We start from the raw sequence: 25,801 nt of genomic DNA on the forward strand, positions 1-25,801 counted from the left end.
TCAATTGTGCAAGTAGGTGATCCAAACCTCGCCGCGCAGCAAGAGCAGATCCTGTCTTGTTTTTCCCGGAAAAACAAGACAGGATCTGCTCTTGCTGCGTTGGGGAGACAGGTTGGGGGCAAGCCTCCTTTGTTGTGTCGCGGTGTGTTTTTTCCGCGAGCAGCGACGAAGTCGCCTTGCTGTGTGCCTCACTGGGCGCTGCGCCGCGGCTGTCTGTCTCCTGCCTCTGCTGCGCAGCGAGCTTCGTCGCGAGATCGTCGATTTGGTGTCTCTGATTGGAGGGCACTTGGCCTCCTCCCTGGGGATGATCGAAGCGATCGTGGCTTTGCATTACACGCTAGATATGCCGACGGATTCTCTGATTTTTGATGTTTCACACCAAGCCTACCCCCACAAGGTGTGAGCTTGCCGCGTGCCTTCGCGGGCTTTTTCTAAAAACTTTTTTCTCAACGTCTCCTCCTACCCGATGCTGTTGCCGTTTTCTGCCGCGGTGTTTTTCTAGCACGTTGCAAAACAACCTCCCATGCTCGAGACTTCTCTAGTCGTGACCACGCAGTGTCTTGCCTCCCGCTGATACGACCCCTGCGCGCCTCTTCTAAGACTCTTCTTCTTTTTTCATGGCTAGCTGTCTGTACGCCTCTTCCAAGACTCTTCTTCCTCTTTTTAGCTAGCCGTCAATACGCCTCTTCCAAGACTCTTCTTCTTTTTTCATGGCTAGCTGTCTATACGCCTCTTCCAAGACTCTTCTTCTTTTCATGGCTAGCTGTCTATACGCCTCTTCTAAGGACTCTTCTTCCTCTTTTTGGCTAGCCGTCAATACGCCTCTTCCAAGCCTCTTCTCCCTCTTTTTGGCTAGCTGTCAATACGCCTCTTCCAAGACTCTTCTTCTTTTTTCATGGCTAGCCGTCAATACGCCTCTTCCAAGACTCTTCTTTTTTTTCATGGCTAGCTGTCAATACGCCTCTTCCAAGACTCTTCTTCTTATTTCTTGGCTAGCTGTCTATACGCCTCCCCCCTTCTTCTTTTTTGGCTAGCCGTAAATATTTTCTGTGCGCTGCTCTGATTTTCACAGATCCTGACAGGACGACGCCACCTCATGCACCGCCTGCGTCAGTTTGGTGGTCTTTCTGGCTTTCTCTCTAGAAAAGAGTCGCTGTATGATTGCTTCGGGGCTGGTAAGCAGGAGACGCTGCGAAGCGAAGAGCCCGCTATGCGGGAAGCCTTCAAGCCTGTTTCTTGGCTGCATGCAACTTCGCGAGGGAGCAGCGCAGAAAAATCTGTTCGTCTTAGAGGCTGTTCTCGGTGTGAGTGGAGTCGGATGCCTCTTTTTTGCGCTTTTTCTCAGGCCACTCTTCCACATCTGTCAGTGCAGTTCAAGGGATATACGTCGCTCACCGCATGCAGCAGAAGGAAAACAGGCTGCACGTTGCGGTTATCGGTAGGGCCGAGGCTCCGTGTTTTGCGGCGGCTGCGTGTGTTGTTGCTGCCCTCCAACCGCAGAGTGGAGCACTTGCCTGTGCGCAAGGCAGCAGGATGCAGGCAGCGGGGGGGAGAGAGGGGAGAAGCGGGAGAAGCGGGGAGCAAAGGAGCATGGGGAAGGGGGGAGCAAAGGAGCATGGGGGAAGCGGGGAGCAAAGGAGCATGGGGGATAGGGGAGGTGCCCAAGAATTCTTTTTTACTGCAAAGCGACGGCGCGATGCAGGCATTTTCGGAGCCATCCAACAAGGGACGAAGATCGTTCTAGACCAAAACCTCCGTTTCAGCGGTGGGGTGTAGCGGAGAGAGCGCCTCTGCCTCTGCGATTTGCATTCAGGGGACGGAGGCTTGACAGGCGGCATGGCATATGAAGCCCTCAACGCATGCGGCCATCTGCAATCCAAAGTGTTGGTTGTCTTGAACGACAATCAACAAGTCTCCCTTCCTACTGGCACGAACTCCGCGGGTGCGATCTGTGGAAAAGTGCATCCAAGTGGCTAAACGGGGTGTACATTTGTCTGCACGCTGCATGCATATGCGTTCCTACGTACATGAGTATCCGTAGTAACGGGCTGTCTCCCCGGCAGCTGGCAGTGGGGATTTCGCACTTGGATCTCTTGGATCTTCCGCGCATGTGTGTGCGCGCTGAAAGACAGGCATCTCGTGGCGCATGGTGTGGGGTTTTGTTCTGCAGGGGGCACAGCGCCTGCCAGTGCGGTGTCTCGACACATGCGCCGTTTGCTGAAAAGCCGCAGCTTCGTGTCTCTTTCCCAGCAGCTCAAGACGCAGCAGCAGCAGCAGCAGCAGCCTCTGGACTTGTCTGCGGTGCATGCGCCTGCACAAGGAGAACAGGGGGGAGCCTCCTTTTTTGGAGCTCTTGGATTCGATTATTTAGGGCCCATAGATGGCCACGACGTGCAAAGCCTCGTAGCGATCTTCCAGACGATCAAGGTAGACATTGGCAGCATTGTTTTAGCGGCAACCCCATCTTCCTGCCATCTTATCTTGCCTCGGCGCGTACTCTTGCGTCTCTTGTTCAGGAGTCAACGTGTTGCGTCTGTCTGTATGTTGTGTCTGTATGTCTGTGTGTCTGTCTGTATGTTGCGTCTGTCTGTATGTTGTGTCTGTATGTATGTTATGTGTGTATGTATGTTGTGTCTGTCTGTCTGTGTTCTGTATGTATGTTGTGTCTGTCTGTATATTGTGTCTGTCTGTATGTTGTGTCTGTCTGTATGTTGCGTATGTTGTGTCTGTATGTATGTTGTGTCTGTATGTATGTTGTGTCTGTCTGTATGTTATGTGTGTATGTATGTTATGTCTGTCTGTATGTTGCGTCTCTCTGTCTGTCTGTCTGTCTGTCTGCATGTGTGTGGATGTTTGGCGAGCACGGCCGTTCCATGGTTTCTACGGCGTCTTTTTGAATTCTGCTTGCGTTCAGCGTCGGGGTTTGGAGCGTCCTACAGTCTTGCACCTCAAGACGGAGAAAGGTTTCGGCTATGCGCCAGCGCTGGCTGCGCTGGACCGCATGCACGGGGTCGAGGCAGCCACGCATCTTCTCGTGCATGCGGGAAGCCGTACCCTTGCGGGGGCAGCCACAGCAGCAGCGGCGGCGGGGCCCGCGGCCGGTGGCGCGCAGCAGCAGCAGCAGCAGCAGCAGCAGCAGCAGCAGCAGCAGCAGCAGCAGCAGCAAGTGGGCGCCTCTGCGAGTGCAACAGGAGCTCCCAAAGCTGCTGCAGCACCGCGTCACCCTCTGCCATCCCTTACCTCTGTTGCAGCGAAGGGGTTGCTCCGGCTAGCGGAGAAGGACAGCCTCGTCGTTGGAATCACGGCAGCGATGCCAGGCGGAACCGGCCTGTCGCTTTTAGGAGCTCATCTTCCTTCTCAGCTGTACGACGTGGGCATTGCGGAGCAGCACGCTGTCACTTTCTGCGGCGGCTTAGCGGCCGGAGGCGCGAAGCCCTTCTGCTGTATATACAGCACTTTTCTTCAGAGGGCGTACGATCAGATCGTCCACGACGTCGCCTTGCAAAGTCTGCCTGTTAGGTGGGCCCAGAGGGCGCCTTGCGGGGAGGGGGTGGTTCGATCCGCGTTGATGCTGCGCATGCTCCTCGCTTGGCGGTTGTTCGCGTGTGCATGCATGCATACATGCGTACAGGAGGAGGCATGTTTTTTTCGTAATATAGAGGCGTACGCAAATGCATGTATGCATTATGTATGCTTTTGCCCGTGGCGTCTTTTCCGTGGGGACCCCTGCGAATCCACGCTAGGCATCTGGAGACTGCAAAATCCGTGTGCAGGCGCTCGAGCTTTCCTCTTTCCGTTCTTACTGGGGAATGCGTAGTTTTAGATGCTGCTCGTCCATGAGCGTGGCGGCTTCGTGTGCATGCGTTTCTGAGCGTGGATGCGGGGTGTGCGGCTTGCGTGCTTCAGATTCATCATTGATCGTGCAGGCTTGGTGGGGGCGGATGGGAGCACTCACCAGGGTGCCTACGACTTGAGTTTCTTGTCGAATATCCCAAACTTCACCGTAATGGCGCCAAGCGACGAGCAGGAACTTGTTCACATGCTTGCTGTAGGTCTAGGCGTGCCGGGGAAGAAAGAGGGAGGGAGTGCAGAGGAGGTTCAGGGGGTCTGTGGACAGGTGAAGGAAGATTGTGGTCGGGGTAGCGAGACTTCAGTATTCACGGAAGAGATGCCGCGCAAACGCTCGAGGGTGCTTCCACCCTTTGCGTGCAGACTGTCTACCAATTGGAGTCTGGCCCGTCTGCCATTCGCTTCCCGCGGAGCGCATCTTTTGGCATCGAAGTTCTCAACAGCAAGCTCGGGTATGTTTTTGCACGAACCACACTCTCGACCCCTAGAAGTGTGGGCTAGACACGAAGCACACCCAGCGGGGAGGATGCATGCTGCGTCTCGAGCTCGTCTAGGCGCATGAAGGGAGTGCTTCCTTCTGCCTTTGGCGAGCGACGCTCACTTACTCACTCTCGGGGCTTTGTCGGCCTCTCGAGTCACACGTGCATGCGTACGGGTTTGGAGCCTGACTTGCTTCCGTGCAGGCACAATGTTCAGGAATTTCAATTTGAGGGAAAGCCCCTTCCCCTAGGAAAAGGTCGAATCATTCGTCGGGCACACCCTAAGGCTGCGTTCAAGGTGCGCGCCATAATGCAAAAACGTGCACTTTTCTACCGTATTTTGAATAAGCGTCTTTGGCTGCGCTCGAGTGCTATGAAAGCGGCTTTCAACGTTCTGCTTTCTCCATGCATTGCCGAGAGGTGTATCTGCAGGTAGCCCTGCTGTCTCTAGGCACCCCCCTCCTGGAGGCAGTGCATGCCGCGGATCTGCTGCAGCGCATTCGCGCCATCCCCACCCCCGCACTTGCCGCCGCAGCAGTCGAAGAAGCAGCAGCTGCAGCAGCAGCCGGGAAGACATCCGCTGCAGGGGGCGAAACACCCCTTGTAGGCGTAACTGTGGCAGATGCGCGCTTTCTGCGACCCTTAGATGAATCCTTGCTAGCGTCTCTAGCTGCCTCTCATGACGCGCTCCTTCTGATAGAGGAGGGAGCAGCTGGAGGGTTTTGCAGCAAAGCCATGCGAGCGCTAGTGCAGCAGGGGGCCCTTGACGGGGGGAGGCTCCAGGTATGTTCCACAAAGCAAAGCATGCATGCGTGTATTGCCGAGGTTCCGACGGCATTTTCTCTCTCTCTCTCTCTATGCAGACAGATGCAAGCGCATGAGCCCATTGCTCCGTAGATACTTGGGCAAGCGCGGCTGTTTTACCTCCATGCATGTGCAGAAATCCGAGAAACGCCCGAGTACCTTGCTCGTGGGAAATCGATTCTTGAACGCGGGGCGCTGGGGTGTCTAAGAGGGCAGGCTTGTGCCGTGTGATGCTGCGCCGTGCAGCTGCGGTGTATCGACCTTCCGGACCGCTTCATAGAGGCTGCTGCCCGGGAGCAGCAGCTGAAGGAGGCTGGCCTCACAGCGCCACATTTTGCAGCAGAGGTTCTCCGCATGCTGCATGCGAGGGCTGTGGTGCGTGTACAGACAGTGCGGAACAGGTACCTTGACGGGGGCTAACGGGGCCCCCAGCCAAAGGCAATAGCGGCAGCAGCAGCAGGTGCTGCTGCTGCCGCTACTGCCTTTTATTCTGAAAATTCTGCCTCAGACAGGGAGCCGCCGCATGGCTTTCATCGCAGAAGCGGCTAAGAGTTTCGTCGCCTGACAGTGTTTCTCGCAGAACGCTGTGGCGTCTATCCTCTGAGCATGCGAGTTCGCTCATTAAGTGGCCTTCGCCTTAAAGCGCAAGTGCGGCGCAGGCTCAGTGCTAGCCAAATAGCGCTGGAGCGTTGCTGGGGTTGCCTTTGCAACGAGGCCGCTGCTGCAATAGAGCTGCTAGTCCACCCGGTGGCGTTGTTGACTCTGCCCCCTGTCGACTGCACTGTTTGCCGCTGCTTCCGCCATCAGCGCTCTCTCTCCACTGCCTGGCACATTCGCCTCATAGGCCGTGTATGGCATCTTTAAAGGGCTGCTTTCCCCGTTGGTCTGTCTGTGGGGGTATGCGTGATTCTCGCCCCTAGTGCGAAGTGAACTCACCCTCCAAGGCTTTGGCGCCTTGGGAATCACCCGGGGCTTCCTCTTGAGCTACCCACAAACGCTCTCTGCTTGCACGCACTCACCAAGCAAAGACGATGGTGAAGGTGTAGCAGCTGCTGCGGAGGCGGCTACTTACACGGCAGGTCACCTGCCCACGCAGAGTCACGCCTTTTTCGGGAGCGATACGCTTCCCTGGGAGCACGTTTAGCCATGTCTTCTAGTGCTTTCAACAGCTTTTAGGGAGAAACTTCAAGACGCAAACTAGCTAACTGTACAGAATCACGGTACCACCCACCGCCGTCGACCCCTGATCGCCGCTGGAAAAAACCCTGCCAGGGACCCCCTTTGCAAGTTTTGCATTCTTCTGCACATTTGTCTTTGATAAACACTTTTTCTTAACTTAAAAGGGCTTGGGTATCAACGGGAACGTAGCACGGAAGAAGGGGGCCCCCTAGGGATGACCCCGCTGCGCTGCTGCTGCGGGGCCCCAGCGAGGGCCCCCCCCCCCTCCAAGGAGGCCCCTTCCATTCGTACCCTAAACCCTGCTCCCTTTTGATCCCTGTCACCGGCAACAAGCGCTTTCTTCGGAAAACTATAATAAGGTCTCTAAGTCTAAGGCCTGAGATTTTTCGTCTTTTGCAGCAGCAGTCTAACCTACTCCTGCTCTCCAGCGCTTTCCGTCAATGGCTTGGTTGTTTGGGGGGGTTGCGGGTATAAAGCTCCAAGTGTGCAGATGCTGAGTCGTTCGTTGCCTCGGCTAATCCTCGCACGGGGGGGAGCAGTGGGGAGGGATGCCTTAGCATCGCGAGCATTCGCGAAAATCTCGCCGTTCTTGCAGCTCTTGCACACGTGTACCCCTCGCGCTGCGTTGCATCCCCGTCAGCGGCAGCTTTCTACACGCAGACATTCGTCTGACGCTTCCTCAACGGCGGCTGCAGCACGAGCAAAGGAATTCCCCCCCCCGGATGGAGAGCCAACAGGGGGGGGCCCCCCGGGGGGCCCCCCCCTGTTTCCCCAGAGGCCCCTTTGGGGGTTCGTGCGGCGTGAAGGCCCCTCGCAGGCAGTCGAATCCTTCATAAAGGGCGAAGAACGCGGAGAGACTCGTAGGGTAGCAATGGCTCTTTTTCTTCTTCCCTTTTCTTCTTCTTCTCTTTTCTTCTTCTTCCCTCTTCTTCTTCCCCCCTCTTCTTCTACCCTCTTCTTCTACCCTCTTCTTCTACCCTCTTCTTCTACCCTCTTCTTCTGCTCCCCCCCTCTTCTTCTGCTCCCCCCCTCTTCTTCTCCCCCTTTCTTCTCCCCCCCCTTTTCTTCCTCCCGTTATGGGAAAAGCTGCTGCTGAGACACCGCAGGAGGATTTGCGAGAGTTTTTTTCGCACAGGCTTGCTTCTGCTGACGGGGCCTGAAGGCGTCGGGAAATCGTCTCTCCTCAAGGATTGTGTGGCACGCCTCATGGAGCAGCGCGACGGGCGTCTTCCAGTCGTAAGAAATTCGAGTTTGGCGTCTGCGTGGAATTGTGTTTCGGCTGAAGGGACTGCACGAAAGCCGCCGCCTCTGTCTCAATTGCTGAGCCTCCCTGCAGACGTACACACGAGGAGCGCAGCTCTCTTTCCCCGATGAACTGCTGGCAGTCAGGGTGTGCTTGTGCTGCAGCTTGTGGCCTTTGACGTGGGGTTGATGGCAGAGAGGAGCTTTGAAGGCTTTTTCGCGGTTGCAAGGCGTGCAGCTGCCCGTCAGCTTGCACTTGCATGCAGCGCGTTGGATCCGTCAGTCCCAGACACGCATGCGCATGAGCAGCTTTGAGCCTCTATCTTCCCAGAAGCCTCTCTGCGCGCTCGTACGGGCAGGCGGGCAGTGTCGCGCATCCAGCATTCATCATGCGTAGCTGCCGAAGGGCTGAGGGGAGGGGGACTGAGGGGGGAGGAGGAAGCGCTTAGAGCGGCAGCTTCCGAGGAAATGCCTAGTGCCCGCTTAGTCGCCGAAACAGTCTAGACGCGGAGAGAGAGACACACGCACAGACACACACAACTCACAGTGGTCGAGGCAAGGTCTGTGCTTGCTCTCGCTCGTTTTTGCCTCAAATTCAAGCGTCCAGTCTGTTTGCGGAGGATTTCGATGCTCAGAATCTCTCTCCTGAGACAAGTCGCGGCTTCGCTCCCTCCCTCCTTTGCCGCAAGCGTTGCTGCTGCCCTTCGCCACGCAGCGACAGAAGGCGCAGCTGCAGCAGCAGCAAGGAAGGCAGACCGTAGGGCAGCGCAGCAGCAGCAGCAGCAGCAGCAGCAGCAGCAGCAGGCTGGGGTACTGCTGCTCCCAAATGCAAGGGAGAGACAAACTTTTCTGTCTTTGCTAAAGAACTTGGAGGGAGCCAGCGTGCACACTGAGGAGGCAAGTGGAGGGAGGCTCCTTTAGGCGTGCTCAAGGTTGTCGTTCTGCTGCCTCCGAAGCTATTTGCCTTAGCCTTCTTAGGTGAATTAAATTTCGAAGGAGCTAGTCTCTGGAAGGCGCTGCCATGCGTCTGTGTGTGTGTGCAGGCCGCCTCCGCTTGGCAGAAGATCCTCGAAACTCTAACAGGACCAAACAATGTTGCGCAACAGAAGCCGCAAACGCTGCTTGAGTGGGGCTGGTAGAGCGTAGACTTCGGGGTGTGGGCTGTGCATGCACGACACACAAGTCTTTCACATGAAAACAAGGAGGCCTTAGAAGGGCAGGATCGCTTTTTACTCAGTGTGTTTGTGTGTATGTGTGTGTGTGTATATGTGTGTGTATGTGTGTATGTATGTGTGTATGTGTTTATGTGTATGTATGTGTATGTATGTGTATGTGTGTATGGGTATGTGTATGTGTGTGTATGTATATGTTTATGTGTGTATGTGTTTATGTGTATGTGTGTATGGGTATGTGTATGTGTATGTGTGTATGTGTATGTATATGTATATGTATGTGTGTATGTGTATGTGTGTGTGTGTATTTGTGTGTGTGTATGTGTATTTGTGTGTGTGTATGTGTATTTGTGTGTGTGTATGTGTATGAGTATGTGTGTATGTACAGCGCGGCCCTCTTGTTGCTCGGCGAAGTGTGGACTATGGCACCTCAGGGAACGACTCTTGAGGAAGCCTCTAAGAAGGCAAATGTTCACAAGTTGAATCCTTGCATCAGGAGAATATACATTTATAGCGGATATCATTACAGCCTGCTTCCAGTAGCCGCCTGCAAGAATCGCGAGGGCATAACTTGCCCTGGACTGAGCTCCTCATCTCAGTGTATTGTACCTTGTTTTCGGAAAGTACATTTCGAGACTTAGAGGAAACATCGTGTGTGTGTGTTTGTGTGCCCTCTCAGTGGCTGGAGTGTCTGTACGCCGTCATGGAAGTTGTCGAGCAAACCACGGGGGTGTGCTTCCAATTATGAAGTTCTAGCCCCCATGCCTGTTTGGCGATTGTTTGTTTTGCTGACTGCAGTGGTGGAGGTTTGCCGGAATTGCCGTCCTTGCACCCAATCTCCCAGACTATTCGTGGAGAGTTTGTGCTGCAGCGTCCAGTGACTTTACTGCTGCGTTCCCCCGAGGCTTTGCTGGAGGCAGATCAGCTTCGCCTTCAAGGCACTGCTTTCTTTCGCTCCCTCCTTGCCACAGCGACGCAGGTGGGAAGCGATGTGCCGCTGTGGGCGGAGTTGTTGGTGAGGGCTTAGTGAGCTGCCGAATGCACACCCCAGATAAAGAGTTCATGCTGGAGGGCTTGCGCTGGTTCCTTTGACGGCTTTGTTGCCCCCATTCATGCGCAGGAAGGGCGAACTGTAGCGACTGTCTTCTCTGTCGCCGATAGCGTCACCGCCCTACTCGTGCGCGGTGTACGTACACCCCAAACGGGACGGCGCAAGGGGGTGCAGGTGCTTGAGATCGACGAGTTGAACAAGGACAATGTCCGGTGAGCCTTTCGTAAATGAGCCTCAAAATGAGGCCTTACGCAGCAAAAGTGGCTTGCACACGCGTCTTGCTGCTGCTGGCGGATTCCTCGGAGGCATGGAGCTTGGCGGCGGGCACAATGGAGTTTGACATCAGACATGAGGCATTGAAATTTCGCTTTTTGTTCAGGGAACTGTTCTCGCCTCTGCTTTGCACGGACACCTCAGTGGCAGACGCCGCCTTTCTCGCTGTGGGGGGACACCCCAGGCTCCTTCGTCTAATTTTTGAGTAGGATGTAGCGTTTAGCTCTCCCTCCCCGTTGCTGCGCATGGAGTCTTCCCTTCCTGCCTCCTCGCGGTCTGTCAGGCGGCTTGGGGGGCCTGCCTCTCGCTGCCTCAGGAGACATAGGCTTTGTTTCGAAGAGTCTCCAGCCTTCGATGTCTGGCTCCTCCAGGGATCTACAGCAAGCCACCGAGGATATGCTGAAGCGACTGTCTCGCCCGGATGCAGTCCAACGCGAGAAGGAGCAAGCGCGACTAGAGGATTTCGACGACGAGCCGGAGGAACCCTCTGGATCTCGCACAGCGCCAGAAGTGATTTCTACCCTGGCGAAGAATGCCTTCTACCAAGGAGAACTGCTCAGAGCGGCGGCTACAGCCTTCACGAGTTCTCCCAGACGAAATCCCTCCCCAGGGGAGGCGTTTCGAGGTCCTTCATCCTTACGCGCGGACGCTGCCCGTTCGGGGGGCCCCCCAGGGGCCCCTCAAGCCACAGCAGACAAAGTAGTAGCTGCCAAATTCCTCAAAGTCCACCGCATGCAGCAGGAGCGACTGCGGCAAATGTCAGAAACGCTTTTAGTTGAGGTGTGTCCACAGGCTCAGGATTTCCTAGGCCCTTCTTTTCGCGGCTTTGAGCCGCATTCTTCGACTTTGCAACACGCGCGTTCTTCTGCTGCCGGGTGATGTTCATGGTGCTTCAAATTCCAGAATTATGAGTTTAAAGTGCGCGTGTGCAGGAGTTTAGACGCTTCGAGGCACGCGTCCTCTGCTTTCTGAACTTCCCCCTTTTAAGAAAGCTGCGAGACGTCAGCAAAGACGAGGTCCACTTCCTTGTGACTGTAAGTTGCTCTCGCCGGTTGAGGCTGTATAGGATTCATCGTCCGTGGCGGAGGGGACTGCTGTCGTGACGCCAAAGAGAAAGTGTGCCGTTTTACGGTGCATGCACATATGCGTAGATGCGTGAGCGCAATGGGTATGGAGGCCTCTTTGCTAGCTTTGACGGCAGTGGATTGCGCTTTGTCTCGGATCTGCACGCGCAGGTGTGCGAGACGATCCGAGAATTCTTGCGGCGGCCTTATGTGCTCTGTCCGGATCTGGGGAGACTGAAAAACACCGTTCTCTTGGTGAGGTGTGGGGTTTGGCGTATTGAGTGCGTAAATTGTGTAACTTGCAGCATGCGAAAAGAGAATGTGCCTCACGGAAACTTGGAGGAGGGCACGCACAGAAGAAGCCGTGCACGGGGCTAGTTTGGACTCAGAGGGGTAGTGCAGGAGTCCATACAGCTTTCCAAGTAGAATGGGCATGAGCAGCACATGCATCCGAGAGGCACAAATGCAAGAAAGGCGAAGTCACAAACGCCGAAGGGAGAAAGGAAGCCTCCAAGAGCCGATTTACTGCGTTTGCTGTTGCTGTTTCGTTGTTTGCCAAGGGCTTGTTGGATGCGAATTTAATACGAGTTCATTTCAGCCCACCGAGGGTGGAGGTTGCGGGAGTCTTCACCAAAAATCTTTTACAATCGTTTTGCAACTGCAAATATGGTAGGGCAAAAAGGCGGTTCGGGATTGGCATTCACGCTGTATCGAGTCTATTTTTAACCGGTACCGATCCGCTTGATGGTTTACACAGCCTTTCGCGCGCGTCTGCATGTAGGGTATCCCCTGCCCCTGTGCGGTGTATGTACACGTGCACTTGCGTTGCCATGAGACGAGCTGCACGTACATCTGCAATATTCTCCCTGCTGCAGATTCCCTAAGCCCCGCCGAGAAGGCCAAGTACTCTCTGAGTCTCCTTCTCAACCAAAGCTCCATCGAGGCCGCTCTTGATGACCTCAAGCATACCGAAGCGTAGCCACATGTCTTGGTGCGCATGCACGCTTGAACCGCACACCCTACGCTGTGGAAGCAAACCGCAAGGGCCTCTACGCTGCCAAAACGTTCACCCCTTCACCGTGTTTAGCTCAACGCCTATGGCGTTCATCAAGGAGCCGCGGTCTAGGCCGCTATACCCGAATTTTCGCTGGGGCTTAGAGGCCAGTGCACTTACCTGTTTAAACGAGCATTAGGATTTAGTCAGTGGCTAGAAGGTTCTGGGCCAAGTCTGGCAGGACGGAGTTGTAGATCACACATTCCCGCGAACATATTTGATCTCTGACAGTACAGCATGAGGCGCCCTTATCGATTGTCGTTGAAAAGTCTGCTGAGGCGAGGCTGAGCAGTTTGATAGTTTCAAAGACAAAAAGGGCTCTGAGGATACACAGCTGCCTCTGCCAATTCTGTGGATAGCTCAATCTAGCGGGAACGTCTCTGTACAAAAAGCCGTCAAGTCTCCTTGCGAGCATGTCGATGGCTAGCCATGTTGTAGTGTGTATTGGCCCCTACTTTATTCGATATTGGGCCATAGAGAAAAAATTCGGTGCAGAAGATGGAGGAGCAAATGCGGAAAGAACGCAATGCCACACTGGCATCTTAGACGCAAGGTTAAAAATGCAATGGGAAACAAGTCAAGAGAAAGGCGCAGAGGGCGAGGGTAAACGCTTCGGCTCGGCTGCTTAAGAAAATGGAGCAGAGATGCAGAGATTGCAAGGGTTGAGTGCTGGGCAGTAGGTTTAGAGCCAGCAGAAGCAGAAATGGAGAATTAGAGAAATATGAGGCGGAGGGAGGTGTACGAGCAGAGCGCACAAAAAAGCAAATTTACTGTGAAGTAAAAAGATACTGGAGGACAGCAAGCCAAGAGGAAGACAACGCCTGGCAAAGCCCTTCCCTTGCCCAGGTCTCTGCAGCCATGGTGTCTTTGCAGCTGCCTGATTACGAGATGCATGCACGATAATGGCGCTGCAATTTGGCTTCGAGAGAAGAGCGGTGTTTTCATTTCGTTCACCACTCGATCGTCTACTGGAATTCAGTAGGCCTTTACCTCTGATAGACACTTTCAAAAAAAAAGTACGTTCAAGTTCAGTGAGACTCCTCTACACCAGATCTTCTAATAGTAACCCGTGAGCCCTTGACGTCTGTAGATCAGTCAGCAGTGAGAATCTTGATAGGGGGCATTCTGGGGAATGTGGGAGAGTTTCGCATTATACATAGCTCAAAAAGACGCTTCGTTGCTTACTCTGCGCCTCCGTTGAGCTGCCTTCAAAGAGCGATGCAGAATTTGGCCTACCTTGCTTGGCACCGGATACCGAGTGTGCACTAAGGAAAAGTTGGATTCGTTTGGAGGCCCCTTGAAACGCAAGCGCAGTTATCATTAGTGCCTTTTACCCAGACTTTCTTACGAATCTTTTGACGATTGCTTTGGGCTGCCTTGGCACAGCTTTGAAGCTCTGTCGATCTTATAAGGTAGTTGTGAATCCGAGCTGTGCAGTGCCAACTTTCCTGTTAAGCCCTGACCTTCGCCATCTGCTTCCCGAATCTCGTACAGTGCTCTCTTTTGGAGGATGAGGCATCGAGTACAAAGGTCTCCCGCTGCCAGAACTTCCTCGAAAATTACCCAGTGTGTACTATTTTCTTGCCAATCGATGCAGTGGTGTACTTACTGCTGGACCGCCAAGGGTACGGTACAGGCACCCCGCTTTGCTACAGAATTCCTTCTCAGTGTCTGGCTTCGACCTTTCGGCGGTGCCAACCACGTAGGATTTTAAAGAAGCTTCACAAAATTTTTAATCTGAAAATGTCGATAATGCCGTTAAAAGATAGTCTTAACGCCTTTCGGTAAAGGCAGCTGTAGGCGGTTGAGGGGCTCTACTTGAGGTGCCCGCTGCACCCAATATCCGTAGCAGTTGCCCCTTTACAGTGCACTGAACTGCATTTCACTGTAAAGATCAAAACCTGCATCGTGCATCGCTTGCAGTGCCACGCAGAATGAACCATCAAACCTCTGAGGGGGCAGACCATGGAGGACTACCTGGTGTACCACGCAGACGCTTCATCGCAGCGATGTTTTGGGGTTAAAATGACAGACGCACCTTTTCTAAAGAATGTTTAGTGTGATTAGGATTCACTGGGGTTATCCACTGTCCATGGAAGATGAGCAAACACTTTGATATACATGGATACGGACAGAGCAGACTCCCTTTCCCTTGGGGTAGCTTTGCTTAAACGAAGATCCCGAAGAAACGCAATTAACTTTACTAATGACTCTCCAGCGAGCTAAGCTGCATTACCAGACTTTCTTTCGTACTAGTAATATTTAACTGGGAACTAGTAAGGAGTCGAATACTGGTTTGTCTGTTCATCTAGCTTATCGCAAAGCACGGCTAGCTCGATACAAGAACTCACAGTGTTGTGTGCCTATGCGTTGGATGCGAAGTGCAGCCAACTGTAAGGGCTCAGAGTGCCTAGAGAATGCAGCTACGCGTTCTTTGGCTGCGTGTCTTTTTCCTCTCACGCATGAACCCAGAGGGTTTGATGACAGCAGGAAGAAAGAAGAGAAAGCTTTTTTAAAACGTAATTATCTATTGAGTTTTGTGTCGGGTTGAGTGTTAAAAGTGCGCCGTTACAAAATACTATCCTGAAAGAGCGAGCGCTAGCTGAACCGCTACATCCAGTGCAAAAGGACGTTATGGGGAGCATGGTCAGCTCCATAGGCTAGCGTGCGGTGACACGATACGAAACAAACACTGGGAAACGAAACTTAGCCTAAGTACCACACGCGAAAGAGTCAGGAAGCTGGATGATGCCCTGTGGAACGTGGAAAGGGTTATATTTGAGGGCGTGCAACACACACTAATGCGAGCTTCCCTCCAGCAGCTCTGTGCCTATCCATGGTCAGCTATAAATACTGCTCTGAACGATAATGCATGCGGTCTCTTTCTGGGGTAGAGAGTGCCTGCATGCGAACGTACAGTAGAAGGTAACGCCATGGAGGATCGCCAGGCTTGGGGAAAAGTCCTCGTTTCCGCTCCCTTTTGAAGGAGTTGGGATGCCTTGATGGATAGCTGTTTATGGATAGTGTTGAGAACGATATTTTAATGAAGAAAGACCATGCAGACTGTTGGAAGAGCAGCGGTAGCTCCGGCTGTGGCTGTGCTGTTGTTGCAGCCGCTGTGCATGCAATTCAACTACCGCAGCTGTTTTTTTCTGGCCGCCAAGCCCCCTAATGGTAGGCCTTAAAGACTAAATCCTTGACCCCAGGATGTCGATTTTTGTGTTTTAGTGGTTTTTCTGTGGACACACTGGGTGTCTTGAAGCGTGCGGAAGACGTCCCAGTCCATCCTTGGAGGGGAACCCCTGTATGAGCAGAGGTCCTCAGCGAAGAGTTTTCCGAGGCTCTGTAGCGTCAGCTCAAGTTTGTTTCGCACAGGAGCTCAGAAGCCTTCCAAAAGCTGCGCTTTCGACCATAAACAGGCGCACGGCACCCCCCCGTAGCCTCTCAAGAGAGGCGTTCAAGTCGCTCTTTCAGCAACCTAGCCATCCGGGTTGCAACAGGGGCCCTTGCAGAAGCTCCAGAGGACATTGGCGGTGCAGCCTAGGGCGCTGTGCGTCTTTCTCCGCGCATTCGCGTATCGAGCAGCCTTAACGGGAAAGAGCAGCAGCAGCTGCAGGGGCCGCCGAGCAGGTAACAGTGAACGATCGGCAGCAGCGGCAGCAGCAGCAGCGGCAGCGGCAGCACTGGTGAGGATATTCGCACCAGTAGCAGTAGTAGCCGCAGCATTTGTGCAAGGGGGAGCAGACACAGCAAGCTGCTCTGCCGTACAGACACCTGAATCCGTTGCGCAGGGAGGACATGGGTGTGTATAAGCCAACGACCCCTAGGGCCCCTTGAAGGGGCCCCACCGAGCAGTTCAGGTCGTCCCCAGCTTCCTTTTCGTGGCTTGCGGAAATTGCAGCCGCACCAGCAGCGCGGCAATCAAAGGGAGAGTCAAGTCTCCTCTCCCCAGCTAAACACAAACCCCATCCTCCACCCATGCAGTTGCACGAGGAACGGTGCTAGAGTAGCAGAGACTCATTTGTTTTAAGCAAGACACTTCCCCCATCCCCAACCAAAGATGGCAGCAGCTGCAGCCACTTCAGCAGCATGTTCGTCCCCTTCAATATCCTGTGATTTCGCCTCTTCCTCGGCAGCAACAGCAACAGCAGCAGCAGCAACAGCAGCGACAGCAGCGACAGCAGCAACCGCAGCAACTGCAACTGCAGAGGACAATGACAACGCCTGCTTGCTGACATCACAACACCTGCCGCTCGACTCAAACTCCTCCATTCCCCAACACTATCTGTCTCCCCCGGAGCTACTTGCTATTGATGCTGATATCAGTCAAGTTCTTAAATGCAAGCCCTTAGAGGAGCAGCGCGTTAAGGCGCTGTGCGACAAGCTCAAGGTTAGTTTTGGGGGCAGCGGTTTCTCCGCGTGTAGGCGTGAATTTTGCGGAATATACATATACATATTTATATATATATATGCGGCTGCGTGTCTCGAAGCGAGGGGGGGGGAGGTGTAGAGATTTAAGGCAAGGGATGGAGTAGGCTCTCCTCTGAGACTGACAGAGAGATCGGCTCATGGCTTGTTTGGCCGTGTGCTGCACACGCTTTTCAGGAGATTTTGATGGAGGAAGGCAACGTGCAGCCTGTCCAGACCCCTGTGACAGTCGTAGGAGACATCCATGGGCAGTTTCACGATCTGATGCAAATGTTTAAATGCGCTGGAAGTGAGACTTCTAGAAGAAGAGTCTTGTCATGGATCCGCGCGTTTCCAGCTTGTAGACGCATATGGGCATGTAGAGGTGGGGGGGGTAGGGAGAGGTGGACAGGAGAGGCCTTCAGGAATTGTTTGAAGCCTTCCTGTGTTACTCTGAGAGGCAGCACTTGCGTCTTTCCGTGCGCTTGTAGCTGCGCTAGACGCTTTAGGCGTCATTCGTGTCAAGCCCGCTTCATGTGCGTGCAGCATGCCCCTCGGTAAATTTTCTATTTCTAGGAGATTACGTGGATAGGGGGTTCAACTCTCTCGAGTGCGTAACCCTCGTGTTTCTCCTCAAGGTACGTTCGTGATCTAGGAGCGAGAGAGCGAGAGAGAGACTTGGGGAGTAGGGTTCTTGGGCTTCTCTCTGCAGGGGGCCTCTCGACGAACGGAGAAGCCGCTGCATGTGATCTCTTACCGCATGAGCCGACACACCAAAGTGCATGCCGGCTGCTGCACACAGTTTCAGTGCCGAGAGAGCGCGTACAAACGTGTGTGTGTGTGTGTCTTTGTGTTTGTATGTGTGTCTGTGTGTATTTGTGTGTGTGTCTTTGTGTTTGTATGTGTGTCTGTGTGTATTTGTGTGTGTGTCTTTGTGTGTGTACTTGTGTGTGTATATGTGTGTGTGTTTGTGTGTGTATGTGTGTGTGTCTGTGTTTGTGTGTGTCTGTGTTTGTGTGTATGTTTGTGTATCTTTGTGTGTGTGTGTGTGTCTTTGTGTGTGTGTGTATCTTTGTGTGTGTGTATGTATGTGTGTGTGTGTATGTTTGTGTATCTTTGTGTGTGTGTGTATGTTTGTGTATCTTTGTGTGTGTGTCTTTGTGTGTGTCTTTGTGTGTGTATCTTTGTATGTTTGTGTATCTTTGTGTGTGTGTCTTTGTGTGTGTTTGTGTGTATGTACACGTGCAGGTTCGCTTTAGGCATCGCGTAACTATCATTCGGGGAAATCATGAGAGCCGTCAAATTACGCAGGCAGGTTTCATTACGGCTTGAAGTTTTGCAGATGCAGCATGCGCGAAGCACAACTGCGCTGCCTATTCGTCTTTCGGCACTCAAACTTCCCACTTGAGCTCTCTGCTTCAGGCCTCTAGGGTTTCCTTCTGGCTTGCTTCTGGATTCTCACCCTCCCTGCCTTTTTTTAGTGCAAGTGTGTCTTCCTTTCGCGTTCTGCCGCGCGAATTCCTCCGAACAGGGGCAGAGGAAAAAGATCGTGCTCGCATGGGTCTCTCTTTTAAAGGCGTCTGGACATGTATTTGTGTAGGTGTTTGTATGGCTGTATGTGTGTATGTGTATTATGTACTTATTTGTGTGTCTCTATGTTTGTGTGTGTCTGTGTGTGTCTGTGGGCGTCTGTGGGTGTATGTGTGTACATGTGTATGTCTGTAGGCATGTGTCTGTAGGTATGTGTATGTAAGTATGTAACAAAGTATGTAGGTATGGGTATATTTCTGTGTCTCATTCTCTGTGTGCATATGTAAATAGAGACGCTCTTTGTTTTTCGTTCAATGTGTAGGTCTACGGCTTCTTTGACGAATGCATTCGCAAATACGGGAATGCCAATGTCTGGAACCAAATCACAGGTTGGCATCCTTCGTAATTTTCATTATGTTGCATGCATGAGTCCTTTCTCTCAGTTGGCATGATGCGTAGTACTACTGCGTGTTGCTTCTTGCGTTCGTTATTGCCCTCTGTTTCGCTGCTGCTTCCATCGCTTTTTTCGCTTTTGTGAGCCTTTACTGCGCTGGGGCCTCTTTAGACCGCCGCCTCCAGGCCTCCAGGGTGTATGTACAGTGTGTGTGTGTATGTACGTATGCATGCATGCATGCATACGTATGTGTGTGTGTGTGTATGCGTGTGGAATATGCTCAGCGGTCTTTGACTTCCTGCCTCTAAGCGCCTTGATTGAGGGGCAGATCTTCTGTCCTCACGCTGGACTATCACCTCAGCTGGATACGTTGGATTCTGTTCGCTCCCTCCAACGGTCTGTCTGTTCGAGGGAGTGGGAAGCTTTGCACACGTTTCCTTTGCCCCTAGGTCTCCTCATCATGTATTGCGGAATTGCCATCAATCTTCCACTTGCCTGCCTACCTACCTACCCATCTACTACCATGCACACGTCTTCTTTCCCCTCCGTGTGCACGATCACGCGCGTGGATGCATGCCTCGGCCCTCGAAGGCTGCTGCTTGCTGCCGCGGCAGGCACATGAGTTCTCTTTCTCGCTGCGTCTCTTACGGCCGTGTCCAATGCCAGACACCTCCTCTGTTTTTCTTCTCAGATTGCAGGAAGTGCCTCACGAAGGGCCTATGTGTGATTTGCTGTGGTCGGATCCTGAAGACCAGCTCGAGGGATGGGGAGTCTCCCCCAGAGGCGCGGGTTAGACAGACGCTTCTTCTCGATTGTCTCGCCGATTTTTAAAAACACTGCTCGACCTTCAGAGGGCCGCTTCCGTGTATCTCGGCGTCCACAGTCACGTTTTCTGTGTTCCTACTGACACCCCTACTGAATCTTCCCTTGCCCCAACCTTGCGCCGTGTCTCCGACTGTGGGCTTGACAGCGTCTCCGCGGATCTGTCTGTCCATCTGTTCGGCTACGTCTCTCTGTCTTCTCCTTCTCTGCGAACGTGTGTCTGTCTGCTGTTGTCTCTTGGGAACAAAACGGACTCGGCGCTGCGGCTTTCTGCCTCTAAGGCCCTTTCTCAGCGCATCTGCTGCTGCGTCGTCCTCGGAATACGCGCGTTTTCTCTCTGGATCTCCTTTGTTGTCTCTTGGTCGCTGCAGTCTGCTGCTGCCCGGTGCCAGTGCTGCAGCTTCGTGCCTGCGTTGCAGGGTGTGGCAAATCGTGTGTGTCAAAGGCTTCACATTCGGTCGAGACATCTCCGAGAAGTTCCTGCACGCAAATGGGCTTCAGTGGATAGCCCGAGCGCATCAACTCGTTATGGAGGTAAGAGACGAGACACCCCGCTTCTCTCTCTTCTGTCGAGGCTCAGGTGTTTTGCACTGCAGTGGATCTTTTTGCAGTGCCCGTGTGGGCCTGAGGAGGTAATTTGTACCTCCGTAAGTCCAGTAGAAATGCCGATATGTAGGCGGACACATGCAAGCGACTGCCGCCGATAGAGATTCCTAGTGCGCAAGCCTATTTGCAGCCAAAGTTGCGGCCTTCTGAGTTTGTCGATCTGGAGAGAGCATGGGGATGTTTGAAAGAGGGGTACGTCTCGACCTGCACGTACACCCGAGCTTGGCTGCTGCGGCTGCCTCTGCTCGCAGGGCTACCAGTGGAGTCAAGGGAAAAGTGTTTTGACGCTTTTCTCGGCTCCGAATTATTGTTACCGCTGCGGTAATCAGGCGGCCATTCTCCAGATTGATGAACACCTCAGCTACTCATTGTACGCACACCGCAACACAGACCACAGACCCTACATAAAAATCGTAATCGGTGTTTCCGTGCCTGCACGTGTGTATATTGGTGAAAATTAATAGGAACAAGGCACAGCGTGCGGTGGTCCGAAGCATCACGATATTTCTCAATCTTTGTGTGTGTGTGTGTGTGTGTGTGTGTGTGTAATCTCCTGCGTGCTCCTTCCACCTTTTCTGGGGTGTTGTACAGCATTCAATTCGAGCCATCCCCAGACCAGTTAGCAGGCGCTGAGGTACTCCGTGGGGTGCCAGATTACTTCCTCTAAAATCTTTGGGGGCGTGTACACGCATGCACTAATGGGTGTAGTAAGTATGGTGGCACCCATAGAAAGCTCTAGGGTGCCATCTCTACGGTACACATGATTTGTCTAGCATATAGAAATGCAGACCATACGTTCTATATGTCGCATGTGTGTGCCTCCGAGGGTGGAAGGGGATCTGTGTACAGATTGATGCACATGTTTTCTTTGTGCTTCTTACGTGTATTCATATCCATATGGCTTGGGGGTACCTCAGTGTCCCCCTATTCTGTGCTCAATAAGCGCAAACGAATGGCGTAACGTTCATTTAAGGTCTCCGCAGGGAGACATTTAAGTGCGTACTTCATTCAAACGCGATGGAAACTTCTTGAATGTTTTCCATATGTTCTTTAGCCTTCCTCTGCCCGCAGTCCTCAAAGTTCCCGCCACGAGGGCAGAGGGGCATAGCGCTAGGATGTGAGTAGCTGCATCGTCTAAACACTCCGAGCATTCTCAGCTAGTTGCACATGCCATCTAGCAATAATCGCACATTGCCTCTTCTTGTATCAAGCTCCACAATACTCTGCAATAAATAAGGCATACGAACTGACAAACCGATTGGCTACTTGCCTATCAAGTTTAAGTCAATGTAACTTGTGTAGAAAAAATATTTAGGTGCAGGTAAACCCCTTAACACCAAATTACACGACGCTACACATTATGGTTCAGGCAGAGAGCAAGCCGTGGCCCCATTCTGCAGAGCCAGAACAACGTATTCAGCTCCGTAAGTGTTCCGGTGTTTGCAGATACCGACCCAGTGGTTTCACGCAGATTTTAACACATTAAGGGATATTGAATTGCCTGATTGTGGTGGAGGTAACGCTAGAGTCAAGATGTTACAGCTACATCAGCTTAGTATTGCCTGTTACTGAGGCGTCTACCTAAGTTTTCCTCCACCGTCTCTCGGTGGAACACCCTCCTGAGCACCTTGGTCGTACCACATAGGGGGAACCCCCCAGAATGCAGTCCACACACCTGCTATCTGCCGAAGCCTTCTGTTAAAATCCTGCCGGCAGTTGCGGTTGTGTGCTCCATTTGTGTCATTTGTTGTGGGAATTCATGATATTAAACGCTATGGCATGAAGCCCTGGTCACTCGCCGACACTTGTTGCACTGGAAAGCCAGGATCTGGGGGCTCCCTTTTGATCCTAGCCTTAGATAAGGTCCGTCGTCAAATGCTTGTGCATTTGGGGGGTTATTTGCGGCTTTGGCTGAAAAGCAACTTCCAAACCCTCGAAACTCCTCTTGCTGCATGCAGCGCTTCGGCCCCGTCGTACGGAGCGCGCAGGCCGTTTGGCGCCCCCGCGGGGTCCCTTAGCGCTCGCAGGATCTTTTCAGCATACAGTGACTGCCATAAACACACCCTGCATCATTCGTGAAGGCGTCATGACTTCGAGTTTGAACCCCCTAACCATAGGTCCTGGCAATACACTGCGTGGCCCTGTCGCGCACAGTCCGATTTCCGGTCGAGCTGCACGAATTTCTCACCGTCCGAGCTGTACGGTTCAGCCATGGCGGCTTGCCCGCCTGCGTGTGTCCCTTTAAGATGCTGCGGCAGCAGCCTGGGGCTTCCCTTCGATTCCCTCAACTGCGCAAAGGCTGCGGTGGTGTCAAGAAGCCTGTGTATGGCACGCATAGCACAGCAGCAGCAGCAGCCTCACAGCAGACCCTTTTCTCGCTCTACGCGGGGTAAAACAGGAGCGCTCCCTTTGCGTCCCCCTGCCAGAGAGTCGAATTCCCAATCGCCGTCTCAGGCGAAGGCTCAACCGCTGGACCGCGAGGTGGCAGCCAGGCAGGCACCTGTGAGTTCCTTTGCAGCACCCTCTGACAGCCAAATACGTCGCCTCTGCGTGAGTTGAGGAGCAGTTCGAAGCCTTGCCTGCCTCCTCGTTTCTTATGTGTGGCTGCGCACCACTCGGCCCTGAGGGAACTTTCCAGGGTGGCGCCTGAGAAGTCCACGGCCCGCAGTGTAGAGACACTCCACGCCTCCGAATGCGTGCTTCCGCATCATGTGCGCTTCGCTGCAGGTGAGCGGGAGCTCCAGTTTGTACGAGGAGTGTGTTAGCACATTACGGAGAAGACGATTTGAGCTCGGCAGTGCCCTGCTGGAAGCCCCCAGTCCCGAGATAGAGGAGCTTTCTCGGCAGGAGAAGGCCATTATCAGCAAGCTTATGGAGAGAACGCAACAGGAAGCAAAGGCACGATGGCACGGATTGGGTTTGATGGTTCGCTTGCTATTTTTTGTGGCACGCTCGACACGGACCAGCCAGTGCCCCTATCTAGCTAGAGTTTCACGGGCTGGAGCTGTCGCGTGTGCTGCAGGCTTCATCCACTGGAATCGACGCGCTGTGGGATCCGAGGGCACGCGTTGAGGGTCTGGAGGCTCAAGTAGCCCACGATTTTGAAGAGTTCAGCAGGTATGCCTTTCCCCGAAGCGTGATTCGAGTGTACATCCTTGCGTTCAGTAAATGCCGCCTGTGCTGGAACCGGTTTCATGTGCTTGGTACTCTCTCTCGCGCGCGCTCATTCTCGACTAAACCGGGTGTGAAGGGAACCGTCGAACTGGATCGAAGGCAGGCGCCATTTAAGGCCACTGCCGCTATCGCTGCCGCGTGCCTTCGTGCAGATTGGTGGGAGCAGCAGAGGCAAGACGACAGCGACTGCTGCTGCGGCAGTCCCTAAAGAAGGCCGCTAAAGTGCACGATCCTCTTAGCGAGGAGCACAGGCAGTACTTCGGGGAACAGGTATTCAATCTCTTGACCCTTGATAGCGCCAAAGCGGATAGGGCGCTTCACGCGGCTGCCCATATACGCGCACTCTAAACTCTAAAGACTAGCCCGGAAAGCCACGCGGCCTTGCTTCCACCAAAGCCAGATCTAGATCCGCCTTACCCACTTCTTCCTCGTCTCTAAATGCACAAATTCGCACCGCAGGAGGCAGAAGCTCCGCCAGCTCCACACCGGCAGTCTGAGCGCTTTTGGGACCCCAGCGCAAGTTTGCGCAGCGCGTTGAAAAATAAGAACCTTCCAATCACCTGGAAAGGTAACTTGACGCTCCGAAGAAGTCATCCTAAATAATCTCTAGCCCCCTGTTAGAGAGAGACAGAGAGAGAGAAAGGGAGAACTCGCGTCTTGCCCTGTTTCTCTCGCCTTCGGGGCGGGTTGCCTGATGCGTTGTCTCATTGCGGTTCTACTGGATGGCTGCTCTTGTGCTTCAATAGATTTGCACTTGCTTCCTCGGTTTCTGGGAAGCAACGGCCTGTTGCTGCCGCGCCGCCTCACTCACGCCTCCCGCATGCAGCAGCGGTACATTTACAAGGCGATTTGTTCGGCACGACGCATGGGACTGCTTCCGTACGACCGGAAGCCTGCACCATCCCAAGAAATGCCTTTGATGGATCCTGTACAAGTAAGGACAAAGGATCTACGCGATCTTACACCCGGCTGCAACGCATGAAGAGTAACTCTGGTTATGTGTATTTCCTAAATACTGTAATGCCCGTTTCGGTGTTTTGAAGCAATACACAAAGCGAAGGCGTACGTATATTGATGAGAGCTTCATGCAGTTCATAGTGCTCTCCGCAAGTGTTTCGAGACAGCTGATGTAAAGCGACCGGATAGACAGCTTCCTGTATTTAGCTTAGGAAAGACCAACGGGTTTTCAGCCACATGAATGCATTTTTGCGTTCTTTCTGGGGTATTCTCTCCCTGTTGCAATTACAACACTTCAGGTGTATAGGCAGCTGAATAAGCGAACACGCTAGTCGAGAAAGAGAGACTGCTGATGTTACTTTGTATCTTTAATTTTTTTGTGTTGCTTCCTTGTATGTCTCAGTTCCTGGTCGATGAGCTAACTCATCGCTTTGTCACGCGGAAGGATTTGCGAGCTGAAGCCCTTCTGCGGGTTCTTATCAACAGATACCCCAAGCTGGACTTTTATAGGTAGCTGCAACCCCTACTTCTGATAAAAGCGTATTACCTTTTAGATGCTTATGGGACTTCAAGTATGGTTGCGGGAATCCTACGGGACCTAGTCATTAGCTGCTATGTCAAGCACTCAAAAGCTGTCCGTGTGCATGCAGGTATCTGCAGCTGCAACCCAGCACGTCGCGGGAGGGTGCCTCCCCCAAATCACAGTCTCCTTTTGAATCCCTTGTGCACGAACACCGTGTACATCCTAAATCCTAGGAAGGCGTGCGTTCAGTCCTGTCCTTCCCCTTTTGAGCTCCTTATTTTTGAAAGCGAAAAACTGTATTAGTATTAAGGCTATTGCACCCGTACTATCGGCACGTTTAGCTGGACAGCCAGGGAATCTTGCGCTCGTCAGAGTGCCGACGTGTGTTTACGGGGAACTCCCAGCGAAAACGAAAAGCTCGTAGCCATATGACTGCGTAGGTAGAGGCCAGTTCGCAGAAAATTCCATCATGAAGGAGGGCGCTTACAAATTGATTTTGCGGAAAGGCAAAGCCTCTAGGGCAAACAGTGGTGGTGCCGCGATGCATGCGTGCACACAGATGTACATATACTGGTATACATATGCATTAATACACACAAGGCTACGCGTATACAAGCAAAGGTTTCATCTACACTATTCGCGTATAGGTGTGCATGCATCTATATATATGCATGCGCGCAAACATGTATAAATAGCCTTTGCATGTGTATGGGCGTACTGAAAGAACTATGTGCATCACATACACGTATGCGCATACGCACAATTATGCATGGTACGTGCACACACACTTCTCCAAGACGAGCCATAGTCGTACCCCCATGTACCAGCAAGCCTGGAAACTGAGGTAGGTGCAGCTTTTACGAACATAGGTGAGCTAGACATCAGCATGCAAACAGGATGTCGCTGTACAGATACGCACGTATGCACCCAGCTGCAGTGCTGTCCACACGAAGCCCCTTTGCAGCTGTGTATGCCTTCGTCGTTCAAGCCGCTTTGCCGCACCAGATAATATTTTTGAAACAAATCGGCCAGTACAAACACCTGTACGTGACTTAAAATGCAGAAGAGATGGGAGAAACCCCGTAAAGGGCTCCGGATGCATGCATGAGCGGCAACGGGCACGCTGGCGTGCGGCCTAGTCGCTGCTATAAACTAAATCAGGAGTCAATCAGCAACCATGGCTAGCCCCCGTAGCTAGCTGACGATAACGACGCTCAGTGC

General features: G+C 53.0%; 3 protein-coding genes across 3 annotated transcripts; all 3 read left to right on the forward strand.

Annotated features, from left to right (window-relative positions):
• The first annotated feature begins 1,096 nt into the window (after positions 1-1,096).
• LOC34621624 lies at positions 1,097-12,796 on the forward strand. Its single transcript, XM_026335066.1, has 27 exons — positions 1,097-1,175; positions 1,346-1,438; positions 1,814-1,942; positions 2,171-2,427; positions 2,915-3,519; positions 3,907-4,048; positions 4,213-4,301; positions 4,533-4,626; positions 4,761-5,111; positions 5,379-5,533; positions 6,117-6,270; positions 6,907-7,171; positions 7,447-7,565; positions 7,719-7,846; positions 8,174-8,310; positions 9,140-9,203; positions 9,269-9,376; positions 9,524-9,704; positions 9,846-9,988; positions 10,156-10,254; positions 10,421-10,829; positions 10,982-11,083; positions 11,285-11,368; positions 11,674-11,782; positions 11,989-12,088; positions 12,272-12,344; positions 12,560-12,796. The coding sequence occupies exons 1-27, from the start codon at positions 1,097-1,099 to the stop codon at positions 12,794-12,796; spliced, it is 4,506 nt and encodes a 1,501-aa protein (XP_026190851.1).
• A 3,431-nt stretch (positions 12,797-16,227) lies between these two features.
• Positions 16,228-19,292, forward strand: LOC113146762 (serine/threonine-protein phosphatase PP2A-4 catalytic subunit-like). The gene is made up of 8 exons (XM_026335067.1): positions 16,228-16,317; positions 16,378-16,557; positions 16,773-16,884; positions 17,121-17,212; positions 17,823-17,885; positions 18,427-18,493; positions 18,783-18,894; positions 19,190-19,292. The coding sequence occupies exons 1-8, from the start codon at positions 16,228-16,230 to the stop codon at positions 19,290-19,292; spliced, it is 819 nt and encodes a 272-aa protein (XP_026190852.1).
• A 2,413-nt stretch (positions 19,293-21,705) lies between these two features.
• Positions 21,706-25,423, forward strand: LOC113146763. Its single transcript, XM_026335068.1, has 7 exons — positions 21,706-21,976; positions 22,328-22,476; positions 22,654-22,869; positions 22,949-23,043; positions 23,253-23,370; positions 23,560-23,668; positions 25,140-25,423. Exons 1-7 carry the CDS (start codon positions 21,706-21,708, stop codon positions 25,421-25,423), a joined length of 1,242 nt encoding a protein of 413 aa, XP_026190853.1.
• Positions 25,424-25,801: the final 378 nt, after the last annotated feature.

The sequence above is a fragment of the Cyclospora cayetanensis genome, unplaced genomic scaffold (assembly GCF_002999335.1).
Source record: "Cyclospora cayetanensis isolate NF1_C8 unplaced genomic scaffold, CcayRef3 CcayRef3_contig_59, whole genome shotgun sequence".
Taxonomy (NCBI): Eukaryota; Apicomplexa; class Conoidasida; order Eucoccidiorida; family Eimeriidae; genus Cyclospora; species Cyclospora cayetanensis.